Here is a 27,629-nt window from a genome sequence, read left to right on the forward strand (position 1 = left end):
GAGCTTCCGGGGGCTCTGCCCCCTGGACCCCACCAAGTGCCCTAGGGCGGCCCCTGGTTGCTCATCTGACCGTAGTTAAATACCTAAAACCCCTGAGCTTCCGGGGCTCTGCCCCCTGGACCCCACCAAGGGCCCTATAAGGCGGGCCCCTGGATGCTCATCTGACCATTATTAAATACCTAAAACCCCTGAGCTTCCGGGGGCTCTTCCCCCTGGACCCCACCAAGGGCCCTATAAGGCGGGCCCCTGGATGCTCATCTGACCATTATTCAATACCTAAAACCCCTGAGCTTCCGGGGGCCCTGCCCCCTGGACCCCACCAAGTGCCCTAGGGCGGCCCCTGGTTGCTCATCTGACCGTAGTTAAATATTAAAACCTCTGAGCTTCTGGGGGCTCCCCCCCCCCCTCTGGAACACGTCAATGGCCTTAAAGAGGCCCCTGGATGCTCATCTAACCGTAATTAAATACCTAAAATCCCTGAGCTTCCGGGGGCTCAGCCCCTTGACACCCTGCCGAGGCTGGACCCCACGCCAATTTACGCTCTACCTGATCGTTAATACTTCACTTTGAAAAACGTTCCGCGGGACCTGCATGTAACGTGTAAGACTGGTGGTGATGCAGATTTTTCGTCTGCCCCCCCCCCCCTTCCGAACGTTTTTTCTCATTACGTCACTGCCCTCGGAAGGTGAGCCCCCTGGAATGTTTGCCCCCCCCAATCCCAAACTGCTTCCGGCGCGCCTGCTGTAACTGCCATGTCGGGATGTGATCAAAATCCTCCACGACACGGCGTTGTCACAACCAACACATAGTAGTTGATCACGCAAACTTAGTGCTAATGGTGGGTGGGGTGAATTCGTCGATGTCAAAGCACTGTGATATTCTTTTTTTGTTTCTTCTGGAGCTTGTAAAACCATTTGATGAGTGTAGTTTTACAAATGATTAACATGATTGAATGTTTGTTGCATTGATAAAGTAGTACAACTGTATATATATAAATAAATGTTATGATTTAAGAGAAATCCTGTTGTTAGATATTGCCTTTTATCTACTCACTCATAAACAGTGCGTGAGGTATGCATTTCAACAAAATGCAAAAGATTGGAAGTTGTATTATGCCTTTCATGCTTCTTACATTTTGGAGTATTTCTTCTACACTGTTGCTCATAACGGTGGAATATTTTTTTTTATCCCAATTTATTCAATTATTTAAAAAATAATTTTAAAATACTAGATCTAGATGATAGTATACAGTCTCAGATTTTATTGAATAATAATTTGCCAATATGTGTTTTGCGTGACTGCTAAAGCATGTATATTATGCTACTATGTTTATCAACCAGGGGACCTATGCCCTTAAGTCATAAATGACAGTAATGAGGATTAATGCCTCACAAAAGGGCACTAATATAGCACATCGACACGGTGTTGATCCTGGGGCCTCACAGTTACGAGGCCATTGCTTTGTCACTGAACCATGACTGTACGCAGCGGGGGCTAGGGTAGGGGGCAGTTTCCATAAATTAAAAAAAGAAAAGAAAATGCAATAAATTTTCAATAATTTATTGCATTCTACCCCGGTCCCCAACATAAAAAAAATCTTCTGTGTGCCCATGCCTTGAGCCATAATGCATGGTCGTCCAGAGTATTTTTTTATGTTGGGGACCGGGGTAAAATGCAATAAATTATTCGAATATTTATTGCATTTTCTGTGTTTTTTTTAAATTTATGGAAACTGCCCCCTACCCTAGCCCCCCCCCCCCCTGCGTACAGTCATGGTTCAGTGACAAAGCAATGGCCTCGTAACTGTGAGGCCCCAGGATCAACACCGTGTCGATGTGCTACATTTAGTGCCCTTTTGTGAGGCATTAATCCTCATTACTGTCATTTATGACTTAAGGGCATAGGTCCCCTAGTTGATAAACATAGTAGCATAATATACATGCTTTAGCAGTCACGCAAAACACATATTGGCAAATTATTATTCAATAAAATCTGAGACTGTATACTATTATCTAGATCTAGTATTTTTAAATTATTTTTAAAATAATTCCATAAAATGGGATAAAAAAAAATATTCCACCGTTATGAGCAACAGTGTACTTTCAACCGTGAAGTCATCACAAATTGGATAACATGTAGGGTTCCATGAGTAAAGCAACCTTAATTTGAGAACCTCTTTCCTATCGCAATTCTAAAATCTGTTTTCACTGAAGTGGTAAGATTTCTGCTACCTACCTTGGCTACCTCAACTCTCTTTTTCTCACATCACCTCTCTCTCTCTCTCTTTTCTTTTCTCTTTCTCTCTCTCTCTCTCTCCCTCTCTCTCTTCTCTCTCTCTCTCTCTCTTTTCTCTCTCTCTCTCTCTTTTCTCTCACTCTCTCGCGTCTCCCCCGTCTCTCTCTCTCTTTCCTTCTCTCTCTGTATATTCTTTCTCTTCTCATCTCCTTCCTCTCTCTTTCTCATTCTCTAACTCTAATTTGACACAAACAATGATTATTTCGAGACCCAGATAAAGCATAATTATGACCAAACATGATACGTGGAGGAAGCTAATAGTTTAATTCAGTATAACACAAGAACAGAACTTTGATCAAGTATATCGGTAAAGATTTCTTGAAGAATCGGAGATGATAATGATGATATTAATGATAATATTAATGATAATAATAATAATGTTTTTGTTTTATTTACTCACGGAAGCCTCTTCAGCTGCATGAGGAAATTATTATTACCAGGTACCCATTTACACAAGGGTGGAGAGGGATTAACAAAATATTGATTAATGTCTTGCCAAAGGACTGAGATGGGATTCGAACCTCCATCTCAAATGTACGTAGGCAGACACGCATGCGGCCATGTTTCATATTTATTTACCATTTATGAATATCCAGTGAAGATTTGCATAAATGATACAACCACGTAATATAAACATATAACATATAATATATATCATGAAATATAAGGATGTTTATCGATAAGCTATTTACAAATATAATATTAATTTACTTATTGATAAAACAGCGTGCACTCAAACAAGTATTTGATTATCTAATCATATTATTTAGAAGTTGAACACGCAAGCGTTATAATTATATATATATATAGCACTCTTTTATAGACTTAATGTACATTTTGAAGTACGACACGCCAGTTTCTACACAAAAATTATCAATCAAAAAATTTGCATTACATGATCTTATAACCAAGTTAAATGTATTGCAACAGTTAGGCATGATTCAATAAAATTGTAGACTTATACAGTGTGCTTTATGGGAGAGATTTATGTGTCAATCTCTTTCCTCGTCAAAATTTCACGGAAATGTATGTACATTACTAAAGATATCTGTTGAATATTATGACATAAGGTGTAATCCTAATGAAAATTGTGCATTTGAAACGACACATACATGTACACAAGACATTAATCGATAATAAAGTATATGCTTTACACACAGAAGCTATCAATGTTTTATTCGTTCACGTAATATATATAAAAAATACGACAACAATATACAAAGTCTCGCTAGTGAAAGAAGGAAAGGAACTCATGATCTATTTTGAATACCTGGGTTGGATAGAGATTCTACATATCACCTTTTAAACAGACGTTTCAATATTTAAATTCGATAGTTTAAACAGTACAATTTCCCACTAGCATTTTCATTCCAACAACAGAAGTTCTATCTAGGCATAATTTGATGTATGTACTACGTCTGAAAAAGCTGATTTAATATAAAACTCTTTAGCCAATCTGTCAAATTATATGACACCCGACCCGACGCTAAATGTCTAACGCTTTACGACTTCTTATCACTGATATACCTAGACCTGGCCTTATGTCTTGATTCTAACCCTAATTCTATGTCTCTGACAAAAGAAAGCCTATAGAAGATATCACTGAAGCGGGAATCAGCTATTAAGCCGTCTTTATGCTACAAGAGGAACCAATTTATCAAAAACCTTATAAGTCTGTGCCTCCCAATTGGCTACTGCTCAACTCGACGACAACGTCGGTCTCATGGGTCTTTAAACGACTTGTTTTGTTAGGGTTCCAGGACCGACAGTCCACGAGACCGATAGTCCTCGAGACAAACAGCCCACGAGAACAACATTATTTTTTGTATTTACTCTTTTTGTCAGACTCGTTGGCTGTTAGTCTCTTTGGGCTGTTGGTCTGCTGGAAGGACTCCTTCAACTTGAGAGACCACGCCTGTAATTCTTAAGTAAAGATCCCCATGGAATAGAGACAAATTGAAGTACTATTATAATGAATGTCTCTTGCCAACCGCCTCACCAGTTACAAGTGACAAAAGCGGTTACAGTCTTATTACCCCGGACACTTACTAGATGCAGTGACCATTTTGCACATTACAGTGCAAATTCCCCACTCCTTGGGGAACATATAGGTATGATAAACTTTGACCTACGCACCTTACCTGGTACCCATTAACCACCTTAGCACTGTAAAGTGCCGCACCGGGGCTTGAACTTACGACCTGGAAACTGCATTCTCAGTCAAGTGATTCGACTTCGACACCTACTCAGGGTATGCACCCTTCAAAGCAAATATCACCAAGCATTAAGGAACAAATCAGTTCAATGAATCCCCAAAACCATTCGATGACTAGGCTCAAGCTCTCTGTTCCCCCCGCACCCGAGTATACCTTTTCAGAAAAAGAATGTCTAGTACACGTACAGAAATTAAAAGCGGGTTAAGCGCAGGATGAATTGAAACACACAAATACAATTAAATCAAATTCCTCTTTATTTCGAGCACTTGAAATCACATAAAACCGCATAGAAGAAATCTTTTCCCTGACAATCATCAGGTACCTCAGAGTACTATATTCACAGTGCGGTTTTTCTGTTCATATCCAACTAAAAACCGCTAGCTCGCCGTCAAGACTTCTGGCTGGGTGAATGGCTAGACTAACTCTCCGAAACAACTCACATGATACCAAGTATCCTCCGAGAATCTTACAACAGGTATAGGGCATAACTTCAGAATAACCTGGTCCAGTCTCGGCAGACTGTGCACGATATTGAACAGACATGAAAAAAGTGATTAATAAAGTTTGACTGATGTGCTAAACTTGCAGCAGACTGCAAGATCGGACAGGGCTTCAAAACTATTAAGAAATATCCCATGATTTTAAACAACCTATACAAGAGCTAGCACTAGAGGTAAAAAAATGGGTCTAGTTATTGAGGGAGCGTTGTTTTCATAGGGGTATGGGTCTCAAAGAGTAAAACAAAATATGTAAACAATGCATTCCAGCGAGATTGTGTGTGAAAGGGGAAAGGTGTAGCAATCTTTTTCATTTCGAAGTTGCCTTCCTCTCTTTCCCCTCCAACGTTTTTTTTTTTCTCCCTTTCTTTTCTTCTTTTTTTTGCCATTTGATTGCCCTCCCAGAAGCTTAATGCAAATGCTTGGTGGAGTTCGAGGACGCGGTTTTAGACTTGTTGGCTTTGATGATTTTGTCAAATTCGTCTGAATACCCTTTGTAAAACTTTCTTTAAACAGTAGTATTCTTTGTAGAGTAATCAGAGCTATAACTGCTTTCAGAGGCTCCTAAATTGTTGGTGTTCTTTGGATTGGCCTGTACGTTAGATGTATCCTTTTTAGGTTTACGCTTCCTTTCTTTAGTATTCATAAAGGTATAGAGAATTGGATTTATGGACGAGTTGATTGGTAAGATGAAGATGACAATCCAGGCGTACAATGAACTAGGCAAGACAATCAGCCCTGTTTGTGTAAGAATACCCATAACTATGATGGGCATCCAGCAGACAAAATCAGTCCCTACGATGAACGCCATCTTCCTTGCCACCTTAATATCTCTTCCTCTCGTTTCTGTGTTTCCAACAGATTGAGAGGATTTCTTTACTTGTATGAACATCAATGTATAGCAAACCAACATAAGTATGAACAAAACCATGTTAATAGCGATGAAGATGACAACGGAGTATATCCATGAGGGACGAATGTCACTACTGACTGCCTCGTAGACGACAACAAAATCTTCAGCCGCTTCCGATTCTCTAAGGAATCGCAGGATGCCAGTTTCTCCCGAATCCACGTCTAGTGGCAAACCAAGACACACATCGGACAGACCATACACGCCAGACAGGTCTGAGTCGAGCACAAACGGCACAAGAGCAACCACAAAAACAACCACCCACATAAGGACCAGAAGAACACCGGTCACTTTGAGACTCAACCGATTTTTTCCAAAAGGAAAGACTATGCAGATCATTCGGTCAAGGGTGATTAAGGTTAATATAAGAACAGACAGTTCACTTGACAGGAACGCCAGAACACCCGCCACTTTGCAGATATTCGAATTGCGCCACCATGGCGCACTTAGAAAGAAAGCAGCACCGAAATGAACATCCGCTGATGTGATGATAATCATGTAGACGCCCATAAGACAGTCAGCCACGGCTAGATTGATAATCAGGAGAGCTTGAACATTCATTTTCTTTTCCTGACGAAATCGTTGAGCAATTACCATGAGGTTTCCAATTAAAGCAGTAAGACCTATGATCCATCCAAAGATCCTAAGTAGGAGGCTTGGATAGAGTCTGCCACATGTGTCTAATGGATTTTGAGGAGCTGTCCTGGTACAATTGACATTCTCCTTATTTGCTACAATACAACATATCCTGCTGTCAGATGCAGACCTATAAGAATAAAAATAGGAAAATAAATCATATATAAAATAATTTCAGCTCCTGCAATTGAGGAGCGAACAAAACAAAACGAGTACCCAACAAAAACAAGACATTATCAAGACGCTCCCAAGATGTTTCCAAAGCGTCATCAGGACGTTAAACGTTTAAACAAGTTTCATTACGTTCCAAGAACAATTTTTGTTCTAAGGGTATAGCCTCCATATATTTTAATCTAGAAGAAGTTTATTATAAGGCACAAAACATTTTGTGCCTTAGAATAAACTTCTTCTGATATATCCGACTGCGAAATTAGTTAGAGATATCTCTCGCAGTACTATATGTTCTGTTAGTGTTACTAAAGCATTAAAATAAAATGTTACGTGAACAAAATGTAATACTTACTACACAACGTAAGATATGGGTGATATTATGGATAGAAAGTCAGAAAAGTTCCATCGTAACATTAACTTTAAAAATTAGAGTGAGTCTAAAAGAAATTTTAAAGACATATTCAACATCATAAAACCTAGATCATCTGTTGTTTTCAAACTTCAGACGAATCACCTATCTCTAATATTAAAACAAAATGTATCGAGGTTCTTTTTATTTGAAATGTTCATAACAAAATGTTCATACATGAATCGTAAATCGGTCATTAGTAACCAAATGTAAAAAGAGAAAATACACTCACACGGCTGAGAGAGAAGACAAGTTCTGTGCGACATCTGCTTCGATAGATGGTAAGTATATGTCAACAAGGAATCTAAAGGAAAAAATATGTAAACCATCACTGAATAAAATCCAAGTCAAATGGTAAAATGACATGGCCTATTTTATCAAATACATTTTTACACGTCTATAAATTAGATAATCTTTGATAACATTAAATATAATGACCTATATACCTTGATAAGTATAATAAACTCCGTTTAGTTCAGTCTGATTTTTAATCTCCGATCATATTTTTATGTATTTTTTTTTTTAATTCATTTCTAATCTTTTGTCAGGGTAGCCCATTCACCAATATGTAGTGGTCTTCCATGGGACCTTAAATAATTATGAACATATTTACATTAAAAAGCATAACGTATATACAGAACAGTTAAAAGAAAATTTATTAGTATGTTTAGAAAAATATAACACAGCATTAATAGACGTGGCACGGTGCGTGTAATGCGTGTGAACGGTATATTTTAGGGGTCTGTATAATAATAAGGCCACTATACATTGTGAACCGGAATTATAAGGATACATATCGGAAACCGAAAAATTGACATACTCGCTGTTTTACTAATTAAACAAAATAATAAGGTACTACTTACAGATATTCAAGGTTCCATAAGTTGGCAAATGATTTTTCGTCCATATGAACTAATGGATTGTAGCTCAAGTCCCTGAAATTAAAATGATTTTTTTGTTTTGATTAACAAAATAAAATTACTATAATGATTCCATATGTATAATAAGTGGGATAGGTGATATACAGTATTACGCAGTACCATTTGATATGTAGAATCAAATATTATATTTTCACAATCTTGCAAGACCCTAATTTTAGAGTAATGTACAATGATGTTTTAATCACTTGATAGCTTAGCCCTATCTCAAAAAAGAAGAAAGATAGATCAATAATTAAATAAACAAATATTTCGGTTCATCTAATATTAACGTTACATTTCTATCGGAAATTATTATATGTCGTATATTTTAACTTAATCCCCACCTCAGTAACTTTCACTCCTGCAATTTGCCATTACACGATATCGAGTAGGATTGTTATATCATGATGTAGTGTAATCTCCCCCCCCCCCTCTCTTTCTTTCTCTCTCTCCCTCTCTATTTATTTCTTTCTCATTCTCACTCTTTCTCTGTATCTCTCTCGCTCTCTTTCTCTCTCTGCCTCTGTCTCTCTATCTCTTTATCTTTCTCCCTCTGTCTCTCTCTCTCTCTCTTTCTCCCTCTCTCTCTCTGTCTCACATCTTCTCTCCACCTTCAATATTCGCTAACATTAAATGTGTATCAATTAATTAGTCTTTGAAAAATATATGACAACGATGGGTCTAGCATTTGTTCTTAATTCAAACTTACAACATTCTCAGGCTTTCAAGTCCATCGAAGACCCCATGAGATAAATGGTAAATGCTATTTGATGATAAATTTCTGTTCAATTGGGAGAAAAATAGAGGCTGCTTAACATTTTGATAACGGAATTGCATTATTAATCGCATATAAGATACGAATTAATTTGCTTAATCTGCTCGAATTTTGTCACTATATTGAAAGTTATGATCATCAACAATGATTATATTTATAAAAAATATCCTCGATAAAATTATAAAATCTGAGTTTTATAAAGACAGAATTCCGCTTTGAAGTTGTAAAGGGAATAGAATTAGAGGGCAAATAATTAAATGCACAGTAGTTTATCGTTCTCGCTGTCCATCGGCTGAAATCATCGTCGAAATCAAGATAATGAGTTTATAACAAATATAAAATACATTCCTTTGATGAGGAACAATTGTATAACGACCAATTATTATCTCATAGCCAATATTCTTTTCGTATTATAAACAAAAATTATGAACTCACAAAATTCGTAAAGATGATAACCCCTCGAAAGTTCCTCTCTGAATTTCTGTAATGTTGGTGCCATCCAGATAGCTGTACCAAAAGTAGATCCATTCATGAAACACACAACAAAATACGTGATAAATCAAATGTATCATTACATCAACAAGAAATATGTTAGTACTGTCATGATATAAATCTTAATTATTGATTAAGCGTGGATTAAGATTCATGCTTAATATCAACATTCTAATGGAAAACTTACGTTAGTGGATACACATCAAATTCAGATCAACTAAGCTTATCATTAGATAACTACAATTTTAAAGGAACATTTATTAACACATTTTTCTTTGTAAACAAAACTAATATGACCATTGATAAAGGGCACCTACCATACAACTCTACTGCACTTATCATACCCCGGCTGTAGCCGCCATCAAAAGGTTATAAAGCATTAAAGGAATTTCTTCCTACCCAATTAGAGTACAAGTATAGATTAATAACTAGGTGTTGTGGCGTGCGCCTGTAATCCAGTTAACAGTGAAAGTTTCAAACTGATTCAGCCGAGGACGCAAGTTCGAAACTGAGTCACGTCTTTCGGATCGTGACGTTTAAAGGTGGGTCCCCAGTTGTAAATAATCATATCTGATTGATATACGTCTGTAAAAACCCAATACACACACACACACACACACGCCAAATGACATTAATGTCTATTGGAGTTTTTTGTTTTCATCTCGTATAAAATCATTTTTTTTAAATGTACACAAAAAATGAGAATAATCTAAAGAGTGACAACTTACAGAAAAAGCAAGTTTTCAAATCCTCTGAAAAAACCTCTTTCAATCAAAAGGAGGCCGGCACCATCACTGAAGTCACTAGGCAGGGAGAAATAATTGAAGGTAACAATGGTTGAATTCTTTATGATAATGAATTATTTAAATAAAAAGAAATTGTAATGAACTGTTATGTATATGCGTATATTTGGTTGAATATTCATTCCATCTGTGTTTTCTTTTAGAGGCTACGTTGGTGCATATAAAACGTACTTGATTCTGAGGTAATTAATCAACTTCTTTGAAATAATTTTATAACACGATCGCAACTTTTTTCGAAAAATCAACTTGATGGCAATTTCTTTACTGTATTTATGTACTGTTTATACTATAGATTTTATGTTCATAGCCATTCAAGAATATAAATATAATAATATTATTCAATGATATTTGAGTATAACTGGCAATGTACATGTAGGCATCATCCTGATCAAGATTTAAAAGAGCAGGCATGCAAAGTAGTCAAAAATATATATATGATAATAGAGTATTAATTGTAATAAGCAAAGTACCAGAAGGCTTCCAAAAGAGGCATTTGGAATGTTATTTTTATATTGGAGGAATTCACCAAAGGTAAGAAAACGCTTTAAATTGAAATTTATTTGTAATTTCATGTGTTTTTAATAGTAAGATAAAGGTATCCTAATCCATAGGCCGTAGATCTAGATTAAAACCTAAACATTCTGGTGCGTGACGGTTTGATGATTAGGCTATGTGGATATTACAAACGGTCTCTGTTTAATAATTCAAGTTCGGTAAAGAATAGACATAAACACATGAAATAACGTTGACGGTGGAGTGTTTTGTATTTTGAGGGAACTAATATGAGTCATTTGTTGTGGAGGTTATCCTAACTCTTCTTAAAACAGACGGAGAGCCGTTACCGCGAGATTTCTAGGCACCTTCAATAGGTGTTTTTTTCTCAACATGTCTTCCTTAGTATTTCTTTATGATAGAATGTATGACTTTAAAACCTTAGCAATTTTATGAAGGAAGGCTGAGAATGTCAACTGATATCATCAATTTTATGTGGTGATACACTTGTTGCACGTTTACCCACTTGACACTATTTAAGATATCTGGATATTTATTATTTAGGCTACAGAACAAGAATACTCACATCAGCTCAACTCGCTCTTCACCTTTTATTCCTTCAGAACTATATGATGAACCGAGTTCTTCCCAACTCCTGATTCAAGGTCAAAACAGATTACAAATATATTGTATAATAAAATATATATGTAATGTAATTTTATGTAGTATAATATTATATGACCTAAGTTAGTATGACTATAGAGTTTTGATAGGCTTTTTTCTCTTAAATGACGATTGTGAAAACTCTTCGTGCATTTCCATTTTAATTGCATAGCTTTTTGGGGGGAGGGGAATTACCTTGATATAGACAACTATTTAAAGAAGGACCAAAACAAATCTATGGCTCTGCAGGCATCTTAAACCACCACAACCGTCACAACATAATGAAACTATCGCACACTTCGGGTCTACTACTACAAAAATTCTGCAATATATGATTTGCATTTGTGTTTGATGAGTTTCCTTTGGATACTTTGGTTATTTTCTCCTACTGACTGTTTTCTTCAACAAACTCTTTTATTTACCAGCATTATATAAACGTTAATGACACAAAAAACAAACTGTAGGCAGTGGCGGATCCAGGGGGGGGGGGGGCCCCCGGGGGGCCCGGGCCCCCCCCCCCCCCTTGAGAAAAAAATCATGTAAAATCACGTGATTTTTACCTTTTTTGGGGGTTGGGCCCCCCCCCCCTGGCGCTCAAGGGGGGGTGCAAAAAAAAAAAAAAAAAAAAAAAAATTGTGCTCTGTACCCCCCCCCCCCCCCCCCCCCCACTAAGCGACTTTTCGGCCGGCTCGATTTTCAAAATTTCGGGAGCAAAAAAAAAAAGAAGTTGGGCCCCCTCCCCTAAGAAATCCTGGATCCGCGCCTGACTGTAGGTACTGTGCCTGATAGACCAAATGTGTGTTACATAAATCTGATGCATTTTACGCTTTTAGCTTCAATTTTTTTTTCTTTTGAAGTCGTCTAATTTCGCAAACGAATTTATAACGGCAACGTTTCGAAACATATATTATGTCAGGATACTTACAAGCACTTTAAATAGAACAATTCCAGGTCGTTGTTAAAGCAGTGTAGCTGATCTGAAAGGGAGGGATACAATACATGTATTTCGAATCATCGAAATCCAATCGCAGGTTATAACGTTAGTGAGTTTAAAAGTGTTCTCTCTTTGTGCGCTTCATGTACATGTAAATAAACTCAAAGATTATCATCTCATATGAAAGATTAAAGAGATGGACTGAAATAGGAAGACTTCAAAAAAGGAGTTTCACTGATTTATCAATTATGGATAATACGTTCATAAAGAAAAATTTGACAGAACTCAAATATAGATAAAGATATAATAAGCCTATATCCACGTTCATAATTGAAATAATGATGGGTACTTAACAAAGATATTAAAAAATATATTGAGAAAACAGAATATAAAACGGTATTTTAACAATGCTACGACTCCTTCCACTCAGCACCCCCCCCCCCCGACCCCGAATTTGTTCACATTGCCCCATCGCGTGAAATCTACTTAGTACGACCAATGTTTCTATAATGACAAAACCCAGGTTACTTGCCCAATCTTACCATTCCATGGCAAAATAAAACATCCTTCTGTCAGTGGTTCACAAAAGGAATCTGTTGAAAGGAATGTTGAAATATTATACAGATATTGACTGGTAGGGGTGTGATATATTCTTTGGACCGCTGAAAGGAGTTATATTTTCCATGTGGTTATATTTTGTGTAATTGGTGGCATATATTCCTCAAGAGGGCGACATGCATTGATTAAAAATATATTCATTTCACCAGCTGGGCAGTATAACCATCGAAAGTGACCGGCCAGGAAAATATAACAATTGCGATCCTCGCAATCTATATCACGTGACGAGCTCTGGACCAATCATATCTCGGTATCTGTCTAAGCTATCTAATATTTCAATAAATATATACGATATCATTTGTAACATATATCTACATTAAATGTGATTGTAAGAATATTTTCAAAGTAACTCTACACCATGGGTGTGTGAGTAAGGGGGAGGGTGCGCATCGTGTGTGTGGCTAGGGTTCGCGTGCACGTGCGTGTTTTAGGGAAGGGGAAATTTTGGGGGAATTTCTAAAAATTAATTTGTATTGTTTGGAATCAATAACAAAAAAAACTATTGAAAAATAAGGGGGAAAAAGTTTGTCCTCGCATGTATTTGGGTTCTGAAAAACATGTATGAATCAGACGCAATTATCTACGTCTTGGATCGACCCATCGCTCTCTTCTTTATGGTCATTTTGTTTTAAAAAATAATTCCGCATAAAACGTAATACGTATTTTAAAGGTATTATGTCCCTTTTGCAGCCAACATCAAATTCTGTAGAAGGTTGCAGGCATATGTCATGTATGTCCTATCTGTGAAATTTAAACGTTAGCAGTGTCCTAATATTCAAATTATGCAAGGAAACACGTTTACTTGCTAGACTTCAATGTCAGACACTATTGAGTGACTGACTGGCTTTTGTCTTCTTTGGTAATAACAAACATAAAATGAGCTGTAAAGGGTACATGAGCATTTGTCTACATCAATAACCCACTTCTTGTAATGGCAAAAATTAGACTGATTGAATCGTTGCGCAGCCTAAAACGTACAACCATTCGGTATAATGGTCTGAAATTCAGACTATTACTTACTGGCTCTATAGCTCTTAAGTCGATTCGACAAATAATAAGAGTTATTTTCCCGCTTAAAGACATTTTCAAGCCCCCCCCCCCCTTTTTTTGTTTAGGGAAGTTCTAAATTAGTATTATCTTTCAAATGCCATTGGAATTTAACTTTTGGGGCCTGCAAATGGGACATAGTACCTTTGACGTCACCTTAAAAAAACTTGATTCAGTTTGGGTCCAGACATCGTCAATTTGTACTTGCAGGCGCATTTCAAAATTTGTGTATTACAAAGGAGTTTTTTTTAATTAATTTTATAATAACTCCTTGGAAGTGCATTTGATCATGGATATTTCAAATAATATCAAAAGAACACCGTCCGATGAATTAGAACTTTGATTGAAAGGTGGGTACATAACTCTTACCTTTCATTTCTAAGTCTCCATGACACAAGCCTGGAACACAGACACTATATTCTGCAAACATACACACAAAATGACAGATTCGTAAATATATTTAAGTACGATACAAGGATATATAATAACTCAATTACTATTCATAGTCTTATTTGCATTTCACAACTATACGAATGACGTTATAATGTCCATTTTATGGACTAAATATACCACCAAAAAGTGTAATAGAAATGTCTATTTTAGTAATTTTGTACTAACATGATTGTTAAGGACTCATATTGTATGCCATGTCGGTTATATTTTGTTTCGCCCGCCAGGGAATCGGACCTCGTTTCCTGGCTCACTGACCAGAGTCTTAAGCACTAGACTAAGGAGACGGATCAATTGTTTCGGCCAGACCAGATTTCTTTCACTGACAGTTTAAAAAAATCTTCAACTTTCATTAATTGATTCCTTCATTGGGGGCAGGCCGCATATACATGTATAATCACGTATACATCTTACAACGTCATAATACGGACGTATGTAGTGAATAAAAGAGTCGTGAACGTAGACATGGTCATTAGCAGGAGATTTTCGTGTCCTGTTAATAATGATTGAACAATATAATTAATGCCCTCTACGTACGTTTGCAGGCAGAGGAAACTCAAAGCCCTCCCAAGAAACACGAGGTTCTAATCATTAGTCCTTAGTTTAATTAGTTATATTATTTTGAATTTAGGGTTAGGGTAATATACCAGATTTTATGATGTCCGGTTAATAAACTACAGTATGTAGGGTTATGTATAGATGTCATTTTAAAACAACGTTATAAATATACACCCACACACACCCACTATGTATAAAACTGTTGGGTTGAAGAAATGCTAAACATGAGGGTAATAATGTGTCTGACCAACCTTTTGGAGGCAATAACGGGCCCAACTTTTGTGATATTTGTCGGTATGTAATAATAATAATAATAATAATAATGGTGGCTTCTTATATGGCGCACATGTCCGTCACGTTGTGACGCTCCTGGCGCTGCCCCGATTATTACCCTGGCTTTAGCAAGGCAGCCACTGCGGCGCTCTAGCATTCCAAGGAATTAATTTCTGCCAGGTACCCATTTACATTACCTGGGTTGAGTGTGGCAAATGTAGATCAATGTCTTGCCAAAGGACATTAGTGCCGCGGCGGGACACGAACCGCGGACCTTAAGATCGACAGTCCGTCGACGTATCCACTCGACCACGACACCTCCACATGTATGTAGTAAAGGACGATAGTGATTGTGCAAAACATTACCTAAATTGGGTAAACAATAGGCCACTTTCGTAAAGTACACAAATTTGTACTTAAGTGCCTCGATACTAATTATCTAATTCACCTGTTCACGCATAATTTTATTTCCAAAGTTGAATTTAAAATGTCATACATTACGTGCTGTTAGGTAGGGCATGCCTATATGGCCTGCCAAGCAACAAATAATGTATGCAATTTGAATGTTGACAATTGAGATACATCAACGAAAATTACCCCAGTTCCAAAGTTGAATTTAAAATGTCATACATTACGTGCTGTTAGGTAGGGCATGAATAATATATGGCCTGCCAAGCAACAAATAATGTATGCAATTTGAATGTTGACAATTGAGATACATTAACGAAACTTACCCCAGTTTTAGTCGGACATATAATTATCCTCATGTTGGGCAACCATTTTTACAGTGTATAAGCAGATGCATGCTGAACCAGACAGAGACCCCTGGTAAATCACGCACATTGTTCAGTTGCCATGGTAGAAAATCTCGTCTGATAGCTGACGAGGATTCGTCCGTAAGATAATGATGAATGTGTTTATACTTCCTTACTTAAACTGCCCTAGAGAACCACTTAATAAACTTTAACCACCTCGTAATAGGTATTTGCCTTCACCCAAGATAGATGAAGTGATATTCAAGTAAGGGGAAATCTAAAGTCATGGAAAACATTAGTTCGGTTTAAATTTCAGATATCAAGTCGACTTTTTCTACTTCAGTTTTTTGTTTGCAAGAAAGGGAACAACGCATCAATTAATGCAAGTAGCAAAAAGTAAAACTCTAAATTTGTCTTTTCACAAATGTAATCATCCTAACGTAATCACTAATATTAATCATTTGTTATCGTTTCAAATATGTTGTGTTCAATTTTTTTGTAGCATATATTACAGAGGGAAGCACTTAAATGTCTATAAACTTTGCATTCGCATTAGGGAAGAGTGAAGCTCAATTTACCAAGGTCGTTTGAACACTCTATTCCAGCCGTCCCTCCCAAGTGGCAGTTCCCTGTGAGATTCACATCATGCGGGCAATCAAACAGACTTGATTCATCCCCTCTGCAATCCACGTTATAGAGAACTATCTCGTCGTTGCTGAACTCAGTTGATACTTCGCTGAATGATCGAATCGCCCTGGTAAAACCAAGACTCAAGCAGACGACATTGGCATCAGCAATGTCCCATGATGCACCGCAAACATGTCCCCGGGTCCCGTTTACACAAACTTGTACATTCCCTTCAGACGAATTCGTGCCGGTTGCTAAACGCACGATCCTATCTGTGAAAAGAATAAAGACAAGCCTCTCGGGTTGAAACATAGTCTCACGTATCCAATGACATTAAAGGAAAATCAAACCTTCGTAACAAACTACTCTAAAGGGAAGCAGAACAATTCAGAGAAGCAAACTGATAATAATTTGTACAAAATCCGAAAAAAATGAGAAAGTTATACATTTTGAAAGTTGTAATCATGCACGTATGGCAAATTCACATTGGCTGAACAGGTAATGCCACTGTGAGGTAGCGCTGGACAGGTTCCCTATTTTTTCGAACGCATAAAATAAATAAAGTTTATTTTCGAAATGTATGATTCAGGAGTGTCTTTTCTCTTTAAATTGCCTATATTATACTAATACATGTATGTTCAATATCTCTTTTGAGTAGTGCCCTAAGGGAAAAGGTACTACGTAGAATAACATAACTTAATGTAATTGTTCTTGACAAACATGAAAGTTGTCCATGCCTACGTAACAATCCACTGTCCATATTGCCAGTTCGAAATTCGCAAAGAAGATCAATAAAAGAGCTCATATTTCAAACATTTATAACTTTCTTTTTTCTGGTCCGAGTTTTTTCAACCTTCCTCGTTCTGTTTCTCTTATTTCAGACAAATAAACTAATTACAAGGGTTGGATTGCCCTTTAACAATATCTAGAATTATTACTATAAGTTCCATTCAATCATGTCAATGGACATTTTACATTGTTAGTGGTTTCTTAAAATGTCAATCCATTTTTTTAAATAAATCTAGATAACCAATAAAAGGAAAATACCTAATTACATTTTTTGCCTATAGAGCTGTCATTTTAAGGCAAATTTGCCATTTTCTGCCAATTTCGTCTTCGTTGCGAGTCGTCCTCAGAGTATGAAGAGTTTATTTTTAGAAACGGTAGTCTTTTTTAGATAAATCTTGTCAATATGTTTTCATTTTATTCAAATAGGTAATTCTCTGAGGCTCTGGATTTGTTGACTGATTGACAGTTCTAGTAATTGTATAATAATTGTAAATAGTTATTCATTCGAAACTGACCGTTTTATCTAGTAATCAAGACGACTCGATGGACCTTTTCATTTCTATTATGATCTTATTGAGATAAATCTCATTCGTGTTTTCCATTTTTCAAATTTGGAATTTTGTGAGGCTCTGGATTCTTGGCTGATTGACAGTTTTCGAGTTGTTTTATAATACTTGTCAATGGTTATTCATTCTTAATAACTGACCTATATATCTTGTAATCTAAAGACGACTTGATGGACTAGTTGTTGATGGAGGCTCATTTACAAGGATGAATGGTGTAATATTATTCGTTACTCAAACCAATGGCAAGAGAAAGCTTGACCTGTGGTAAATGTGGTAATCGCATTTCTAATGAAAATACTTTTCTCAAATTAGTTTTTTTCTCGCCTGCATTGTCATATATCTAAAAACGGGTTTACTTACTCTCTGATACTAAATATTGTGAATTCTTTTTTTCATTTTTCATTATGTAAGTAGTTTTTTAGTCTGAAGAAGTATCAAGTTCATTATACAAGAAGTAATTTAGTTTGACGTATACATATCGGATTGAGACAAGCTACACTCGTTTCATATTTTTGCTTCTTATTGATCCCCATAGTAATTACATCGTCTTCCTCGATATTTTCTTTCTTCCTCTTTGTTTCTCTTTTCATTGCCGTATGAAGAGATGAAGAAAACTTTTTTATCCGTAGCTTCAGCCGTTTTATATGTTTAATTTGTATATTAAACTCTTGTTATCGTCGTAATTCTCATCCTTTTACCATTTTATTTCTTTATGACGTCTATACTTGTTGAAGTTTATACTTCATTGTCTGTTCTACATTTCTATGCAATGTAGTTTATTGTTATTTTGTATTGATATAAATTTTATGTACATCAAGACCTTGCCGAAAACAGGTCACAGCTGATGGCACGCTTTTAACTGTGTATAAATAATGAACCCAAACTGAATCATATTCGGGTATATTAATACGTATTACGTGTTATGCTATAGTATACCAAATATTTACAAAAACAACAACACAGAAGTAAGTGATGAATACTTAGAGTAGGAAGGCGATTCGAGGAGAAATAGAATTGATATTTGTTGTTTGCGAATGTCTCCCCATTCGTGACCATGAATATGAATGAAGCATTCAAGCGTTGAAGCTAGAGCTGTCAATACAACAGGGACCTATTAGGCGACAAACTAATTACCCCAAAGGAACGGGAAATGCATCAGCTTTCATCAAAAATACATTCTACATGGTCATTATCCTAATTAAATTACTTTTATGTAGACCTCCCCCCCCCCTCCCTCAAAATAGGGGGAAATAACAGAATTTATTTTATAAAAGAGGAAAGACCTACACTATCGTGTGAGTCAAAAAAGTTTACACCTAGAAAATTGCTAATTATTTTAAAAATTATCTATAAACAATAAATTATTATACATCTTATAAAAGAGTGTTATCATTTTTGTGTGGTATGTGTTCACGCTTGGGTGAACAGGAGGCATTGTTTGCGAGAGTGCAGAAATTGACTTCCGCCAAAGAGATACCTACAGCAGTATGTTGGGATTAGCGGAATGAGAGAATAAATTGAATGTATCAAATGAAATACATTTCATATGCTTTTTGCAGAAGCAAAGTCACACACACACACGCGCGCACAAATGTTCGTTGATATGATATGTGTGGCATAATCAATTTTGTTAGGGATGTTATTTTGATCTGCCAAAACCTATTCAATATCCAAATCCAAATTGTTTTATTTAAACATCACATAAGCAACTTTGGCGCAAGTCGATTTTTGCACTCTCGCAAACAATGCCTCCTGTTCAACCAAGTGTGAACACATACCACACAAAAATGATACCAATTGATTTGGGATAAAACACTATTTCATTAGATGTATAATAATGTACTGTTCATAGATGATTTATTAAATAATTAGACATTTTCCAGGTGTAAACCTTTTTTTGACTCACACTGTATAAGCTTTAACACCTTAATGATACGTAATATCAAAACAGTTATTTCAAAGAACATTATGATAGGCAAAGAAATAATAATCGTAATAATATCATCATTAGTACTAGGTTAAATAGTATATCCTAACGTTACAAGTAAACAGCCACCTCCAAAGTCCAATAATAAAGTCAATGAGCCATTAAATGTGTGGAAACATTTCCAAAAATGTCCGAGGATCAAATTAATTTTAAATACACAAATCGAGATTAAAGTTGCAACCAAAGGCAGATTGAGACTGAAATTCGGTTGGGGGAATTTTGTAACCAGCCATATCATCATATATATACAATTCAAACGGCCCTCATGCAGGCCAAAATATTGGAGTCATCTCGAATGCATAGCTTGTTGTCGTTGTTACTGTTGGGTTTTAAGGCTCTCCAATCTTAAAAGATTGTTGCTGCCTGGCTTTACTGTTCTTCGAGTTATTCATGAATGATAATTACATAGCGCCGTTTTTTTCTCTGGCTTAAATATTGATTCAGTCATTTCAGTGTTTAATTTGTCTTCAATATTTCTCTTCGCATGGTCGCCACTGAGTTTCACAGCTTCCTTTCGTTGGTTGTGACTGTTCAATCGATGGTGGGGGAGGGGGGGGGGGGGGCAATAATTTAGGTTTCGACCGTGAACCGGGTGAGAGCATTAATAAAGGTTCACTGTGCAGTGCTAAACTAAACTTTTTCCTTCCTTCCTCTCCGAGAGAGAGAGAGAGACATTGAAATAATATATATTTTTTCAAATTGGCATATAGGACTAATCATTCAAAAAAAATACAATTTGCTCTTAACATCACCTTGGAAAAGTTGGTTATACCTTACCAGCTACAATTATTGATATCTATCTGTGGCTTTTATAAAAGCAAGCAGAGCGTGAGATGAAATTTGTTTCCCAATGAATTATTTGTAATAAACTCATTTATTTTAATTTTAACCTCTCTCGTATATTTTTCTTACAGATCATTTAATAATGTTTAATTGTTTTAGTTTCATGACAAAGTCACAAAGGTCATTTTTTATGTTTATTAATACTAAACTTTTAAAAGTTTAAGTAGCATTTCCCATTCTCATCTTATTTAATAATCTTTCATCTTTCCTACAAAATCCAAGTTAATAAGTCTCGATATAATTTTATGGATGGATCTCGAATAGGAATCTTCTTTATCTATAATTGAGTCCCACTGATTTTGCCATGATTGCTGATAAAAATAACGCGTGTGATTAGTTAATTTAAATCTATTCCATAGTACAGTTACATCTCAATGATCTTTTTTAATCGCTTGTTTAGCTGAACTGTCGGCTCTTTCGTTTCCTTGTAGTCCACAATGTGCAGGTATCCACTCAAACTGTATGTCTATACCAAGAGCGCTTAATTGTATCAATTTCTCCGATATTTTTATAATTATACTACTTTTATTTTTAATAGCCTGCAGGGCTGACATCGAATCTGCTGCTGGTGGTATCAAGTCATTTATACCCCCTCAGCCGCAAGGTCAAACATCTCATTATGCCTCAAATAATATTCACCACAAAGAAGAATTATTCACATGCTTGCTATTGAAAAGTTACACGTTAAATCATAGCCTCGGAGCGCTTTCAACCATATCGCATTTGAGAGACAACAATTATTTTGCAGGAATAACAGTAAAAAAGGGAATCACCCATCCATAGAAATTTGGACTTAGTACAAATATGAAAATGATAAAAATAGATTTATGAAGTTAAAAATCGACCATATTGTTAACATTAAAAAAAAAGAAGTTGGGATCACAAATAATATCAATGAGAAACCTTCCTTTAGTAAGTTGGTCAAGATAATTATGTGAATCTTAATGGCAATAATAATAATATGAGTAACATTTATACAGCACTAAATACTAATATTTATAGGCGCTGTACTATTAATACCGCGGCATTAGCCGAGCCACCCTGATGAGGCACTGTGGTATTCGAGGAATTTCTTCCTACCAGATACTCATTTACATCACCTGAGTGTGGGAAGTTGAAATTCAGGTTTTGCCAAATGACATTGTAGCCTCAACAGGACTCGAACCGAGACATCTCTACAGTCAGTAGCCAGATCAAATCCATCGTGATTCGTTTTTTTCTACATTTGTTTCCAGTCATGCGATTTTATAAACTTCAAATAATACACAGCAGTGATGGCATTAGTAAGAATTACCCACATTAGGTACCTTTGGAACAGTCTTACACGCCCGAGGCGATAGCGTTTGGACTGTTTTGAAGGTACCGAGTGTGGGTAATTACACTAATGCTCGAACAAAATGATGTGTATTATTTGTTTTATAAAATTATGTTTTTTTATTTTTTATAAAATGATGTTTTATAACAAGATTTTGATAATGACCGGTCATTATCCAAATTACGCGTTAGGCAAATAAATGACTGGTCACATGTACCCTTGTACCAATCATTTGATTAGGGTCCACGTCATCATCTTAAAATAATATATATTTCTATGGCCACGCATCATGGTACATGTATCTAAAATGCATATTGAAAACATGTTAATAACATAATCCTGACCCTATTTTTACCATTTTTTACCAATCAGAGCGTGTTAGCATTCGATCTCATTTACGCATTTGGTAGTCTGTCAAAGGAACAAAGGGGAGATTTGATTGCATCCAGAAAATTGCACAGAAGTTAATAAGCTCGTTAGTAGTCCCCGTAACATAATAGCAGACAGTACCAACCCACTCGATGATTGCTTTAAGTTCAATCGTTCAGGAATACGTTTATTCCCCCCCCCCCCCCACACACACACACACACTTGTCATGCACGTTTCAGACAGTCTTTTGTTCCTAATTCGATACATAAGTATGATGCCGCAGTTAGATGTTAATAGTCGTGAATCGATCTACATTTCCCGGATTGAAACTTAGCTTTTGACAAATTACATAATTGCAAGTAGCTGTCACTAACATCAATGACGGAACATTTTTTTGTCTGCAAAATTGTATAATGGGAGGGGTCGGTGACTGCTTGTTTACTTCAAAATGCACCATTATACACGACTGCATTCATTCTTCTATATTCACCTCATAGTCTGATATCCCGTAATTTCAAAGCCCCCCCCCCCCCGCTCCATAAACGGAGGGATACCATGCGTGTTCCCAAAATGTCCGATAAGGGGGTACTTTTCACGCACCATACTCCGGCTCGTAGTACACAAAAATCCGGCCCGTATTGGCTTTACACATCGGACTTAGGGGGTTGTTTTCAAAAGGAGGGAACATGCATATGCGTACCCTAATAGCACTGATTGGGGGGGGGGGGGCGGGTTTCAAAGTTCATAACTATAATAAAAATAATAATATTGGATATTCATGTAGCGCATATATCCACCATGCATGGTGCTCAAGGCGCTCCAACTATTACCCCGGCTCTGCTAGACAACCAATTTCGGCGCTCACAGCATTCAAGGAATACCTTCCTACCGGTACCCATTTAACACCTGGGTGGAGAGTGGCAAATGTAGATTAATGTCTTGCCAAATGACATTAGTGCCGTGGGGGGACTCGAACCGCGGACCCTGTGATGCACAGTCCAACGACTTATCCACAACACCTCTACATAACTATGAAGATATACATCTGAGTACTTTAAAAAATACTATGTCCCTTTTGCAGCCAACATCCAATTCTGTAGAACTCTGCAGGAATTATAAATATGTTATGTACTGTATGTCCTATCTGTGAAATTTAAAATTTCAACTTATGCAAGGAAACCCGTTACCTTCTAAACTTCACTGTCAGACCCTATTGAGTAACTGACTGACATCTTTTTTCTTTGGTTCGCTCGTTCGTGTCTCCTTAGATCAAGATAGTTATGTATACATACATAAAATGAGCTGTAACAGGTACATGAGCATTCGTTTGCATTAATAACCCACTACTTGTAATGGCCAAAATTAAACTGATTAAATCTTTGTGCAGCACAAAACGTACGACCCTTCGGTAAAAGGGTCTGAAAATCGGACTATTACTTTAGTCGATACGACATCTAATGGTCGTTATTTTCCCACTAAAAGCCATTTTCAAGCCCTTTCATTTTAGGGAAGTTCTAAATTAGTATTATCTTTCAAATGCCATTGGAATTGAACCTTTTCATGTTTTTGGCCTGCAAATGGGACATATTACCTTTAACAGGATATATATCATGAAACTATACCAGGCAAATAAATATTATTATTATTATTGAATGAAATGAATGAAATTGGTTGATGCCTGTACAGAAATGGGACAAACTTTAAGTGGCGTTGATACAAACTTCGCATGCATCGAACTCAGGCGTTTTATAACATAATAATACGTGTTTTTTTTTTCAAGGTCTTTTAAGCGGTGGTAATTTGTTTGAAGGCTTGATCTGTGGCCGGGCAATCAATGGACATGATGATGCTATTATGACAATTACATCGAATATTAAGGATTTTCTAATGCCCACGCAAAAGTTGGAATTGATCACTAAGTGCTAATGGAAGTGACTGAACTAACCATCTATCTTTGAAATTTAAGAACTATTCATACTCGCTCTGTCCATGATGATTGAATTATAAAGGCCTTTTTGTAAGATAAGAGGCTGATATCAATATTGTTACACGGTTGACTCATGACAAAAACTACCGCTTGAACATCAGAACCCTTCACTAATGTTGTCAATCACCGGTTTTCTCTCTCATGTATTTTTGTCTCGTATCATGTATTTGATTTACAATTATCATTTCAATGATTATTATCATTTTAATGATATTAAAAGATATGATTTGTATTTGGATTGATTTGTAATAATAAAAGTGGGTTCTCGTATAGCGCTCATATCCGTCAGACTTGACACTCCTGGCGCTCCGAAATTATTACCCGGCTTTAGCATGGCTGCCATTATGGCGCTCTATCATTTCAATTTCAATTTCAATTTCAAGGAATTAATTCCTGCCATTTACTTCACTTGGGTCGAGTGTGGCAAATGTAGATTAATGTATTAAGCAGGGCTCCCACTTAGCCGAGTTGTAACCTCGAGTTGTGGCGAGCTGGCGCGATCTTATGGCAAGCCGTTTTATTATTAGTTGATATCAATAAATCAATTCTTGTTATCAAGAAATAATTTTATGTTGTAAAGCAATGGTAATTCTTGATATCAAAAATTCAATTTCGTGATATCAGGAATTCGATTTCGTGATATCAAGAATAGAATTCTTGATATCTAGAAATATGTTTCAATGATAAAATGCCCCACCCCCCCCCCCCCCCCCCCACCCCTAAAAAAAGAATATGGAATGAACTGTTTTGTGCTAATGGCAGTTAATCTGTTGTCCTCGCATTAGGCTGTTCTTCGCTTTGACATTGAATTGCATACCAACGTTCTTTTTAGTAAAAAATAAATACCTGAAATGAACTGTTTTGTGCTAATGGCAGTTAATCTTTTGTCCTCGCATTAGGCTGCTCTTCGCTCTACTACTTTTTCCTCACACAGTGTAAATTCTTTCTGTGCCGTTTGCCCAACAAAATCATGCAACAGGTGACTGTGTTTAAAAGTAGTTCATGCATGCATTCCTACAAAAGATTGTTAGCAACCACAAACGTAATTAAAAACCGCAATGATGTAGTTTGCTTTATAACCCCTTCACATGCAGTGTACACGAATTTTTCTTACGAGTCCTTACGGATCGCACAAATTCACGGATCTTTCACGGATCCTTACGATTTCGCCACTTTTACGATCGATTTAAGAGTTGTTACGAGTTATTACGTGCTATTTACGGTTTATTAGGGATTGTTACGAGTTATTACATTACGGCACTTACGGCGAATTCCACGATATGTTACGAGTTGTCACGAATAACTACGAGCAACTAACGTGTTACTTACATGTATGACCTGTTTACGTGTTGTTACGAATAGTAACGATTTAGTTACAAGTATTCACGAGTCCTTACGATATATATAGCCCAAAAATAACAACTGAAATTGAAGTGTTCGCATTTGCAGCTTTAATACCTTTCCCCATATCGTAAACAATTTGTAAGAAAACGTAAAGTATAAGTATCTATTAGTAAAGTACTCGTAACTACACCTAAAGAGCGCGTAATAACCCGTAACAATCCGTAGAGCCATCGTGACACGACCCGAATGAAATCGTAAACAACACGTAAGCACTTGTAATAATCCGTTAACAAATCGTAAACTAACCGTTACAAATCGTTTACAAAATTTGTTGCGAGTCACTAATCGTAAGAAGATTTTTGACATGTCAAAAAAATTGCCTCCCCTTTCACGGATCCTTAAAAGTATCTGCGAGTTGTTGCGAGTTGTGACGAGTTATTTACGGATACCAGCGAGTTATTTACGGATTCTTGCGATTGACTACGAGTTAGCGATCCGTAAGGACTCATAAGAAAATCCGTGTTTGTGAAAGAGGTATTATGAACAAGTTCTAACAAATCTTTGCACATACAATTTTGGTTCAAAGAGAAGGTTTTGCTATTATGTTTTCTCTCTCACACACAAAACTGAAAATAAAGGGACGGAAGTTTAGGTGACAAGCGCGATTTGACATTTCAACAATATACATTGTGTCTTCTGTGCGGCCTAAACCCAACCTACGAATATTTGTTTACGTTTGCGTAGACTTTTACAAATGTTTTTCTTTTTCTTTTTAGAGAGTACGGTGTTGGTCCTAATTTTGTGGAAATTATCAAAATAAAGGTACTGTATTCCATTATTTCGTGTTTTTTAAAAACTATATCATTCAATTTTCGTCCATAATTATCCATACCTTCGTTTGCATTGCACGCAGTTGTCTGTGAGGCGTCTCCGCTTCCAAAATAACAGATCGTTGCACCCATCATCAAATGAATCCAAAACAGAGTCAATACTTTCATCATGTCGGTAATAGCTATCATCTTTCGTCACCCGGAATGATCAGCTCTCAAAGAAAGTACAAATATGGAAATTAACTTGAAATACATGCATGTAGAGTAAATTCGGTGAACTCGTAATGGAAGTTTGCTTTAATTGCGATATATATGTAGGCACTTCCACTGTGATGTTCAATGCACCGTGGATTCCCTCCATGCAGAGCGTAGTTGACGCGCTTGAACCGTCTTTTGATCCGATCATCAACTACAGAGGGGTAGGACGCACGTACGTGCCCAGTTAATTCAGTAAATTCAAATTTATCAAAGTCCTTACTTGAAAATTTAAACAATGACGGGGACAATCTAGAGATGTGCAGGATTCCAGTTGGTATGTCACCCCCCCCCCCCTCCCCTCTCTCTCTCTCTCTCTCTCTCTGTCTCTCATTCTCTCCCTCCCTAAATCTCTCCCTCTCTCTCTCTCTCTCTCTCTCTCTCTCGCCTTTTCTGTCCCTAACTCTCTTGTTATATCCGTCGGCCACATACATGTTATTTTCCATATCGTATGAGGACGCATATAGAGTATGTAATGAGAGCGTCATAGACGTAGTCTTGATGTAATACGGACATGTTGAATAAACTTGACACAGCACTGATGCAGGCCTACCACGGGCACTACAACTATTTCATCTGGTTTCAAAAGGACGCGGAACAGGGCAAGGCATGTGCATATGTAGCCCCCCCCCCCCCCCCCCCCCCCCCTCTACAAGGAATCCGCGCTGAGAAACGTCCCTTTGAGTTGTGGTAATGATGGAAAATATGTTCTCACAGAATCCAACAGAACTGAATTCTCAAGATTTCAAATAAATAACATGTGCCGAACAATTTCGGTAGAAAATGTATAGGGGATGAGTAA

The 27,629-nt window shown here is 36.8% G+C and overlaps 2 protein-coding genes across 2 annotated transcripts; both read right to left on the bottom strand.

The window, feature by feature from the left end:
- Positions 1–2,821: 2,821 nt before the first annotated feature.
- LOC105442513 (G-protein coupled receptor GRL101-like) lies at positions 2,822–8,063 on the bottom strand. The gene is made up of 3 exons (XM_030991795.1): positions 7,998–8,063; positions 7,367–7,438; positions 2,822–6,684 (listed from the first exon to the last, which is right to left on the bottom strand). The coding sequence occupies exons 1-3, from the start codon at positions 8,039–8,041 to the stop codon at positions 5,517–5,519; spliced, it is 1,284 nt and encodes a 427-aa protein (XP_030847655.1). The 5' UTR covers positions 8,042–8,063; the 3' UTR covers positions 2,822–5,516.
- A 5,709-nt stretch (positions 8,064–13,772) lies between these two features.
- LOC105442523 (scavenger receptor cysteine-rich type 1 protein M130-like) lies at positions 13,773–26,938 on the bottom strand. Its single transcript, XM_030991081.1, has 4 exons — positions 26,635–26,938; positions 16,493–16,813; positions 14,248–14,298; positions 13,773–13,798 (listed from the first exon to the last, which is right to left on the bottom strand). Exons 1-4 carry the CDS (start codon positions 26,759–26,761, stop codon positions 13,773–13,775), a joined length of 525 nt encoding a protein of 174 aa, XP_030846941.1. The 5' UTR covers positions 26,762–26,938.
- Between the last annotated feature and the right edge of the window lie 691 nt (positions 26,939–27,629).

Source organism: Strongylocentrotus purpuratus, unplaced genomic scaffold (genome assembly GCF_000002235.5).
Source record: "Strongylocentrotus purpuratus isolate Spur 01 unplaced genomic scaffold, Spur_5.0 spur5_scaffold_2, whole genome shotgun sequence".
NCBI classification, from domain to species: domain Eukaryota; kingdom Metazoa; phylum Echinodermata; class Echinoidea; order Camarodonta; family Strongylocentrotidae; genus Strongylocentrotus; species Strongylocentrotus purpuratus.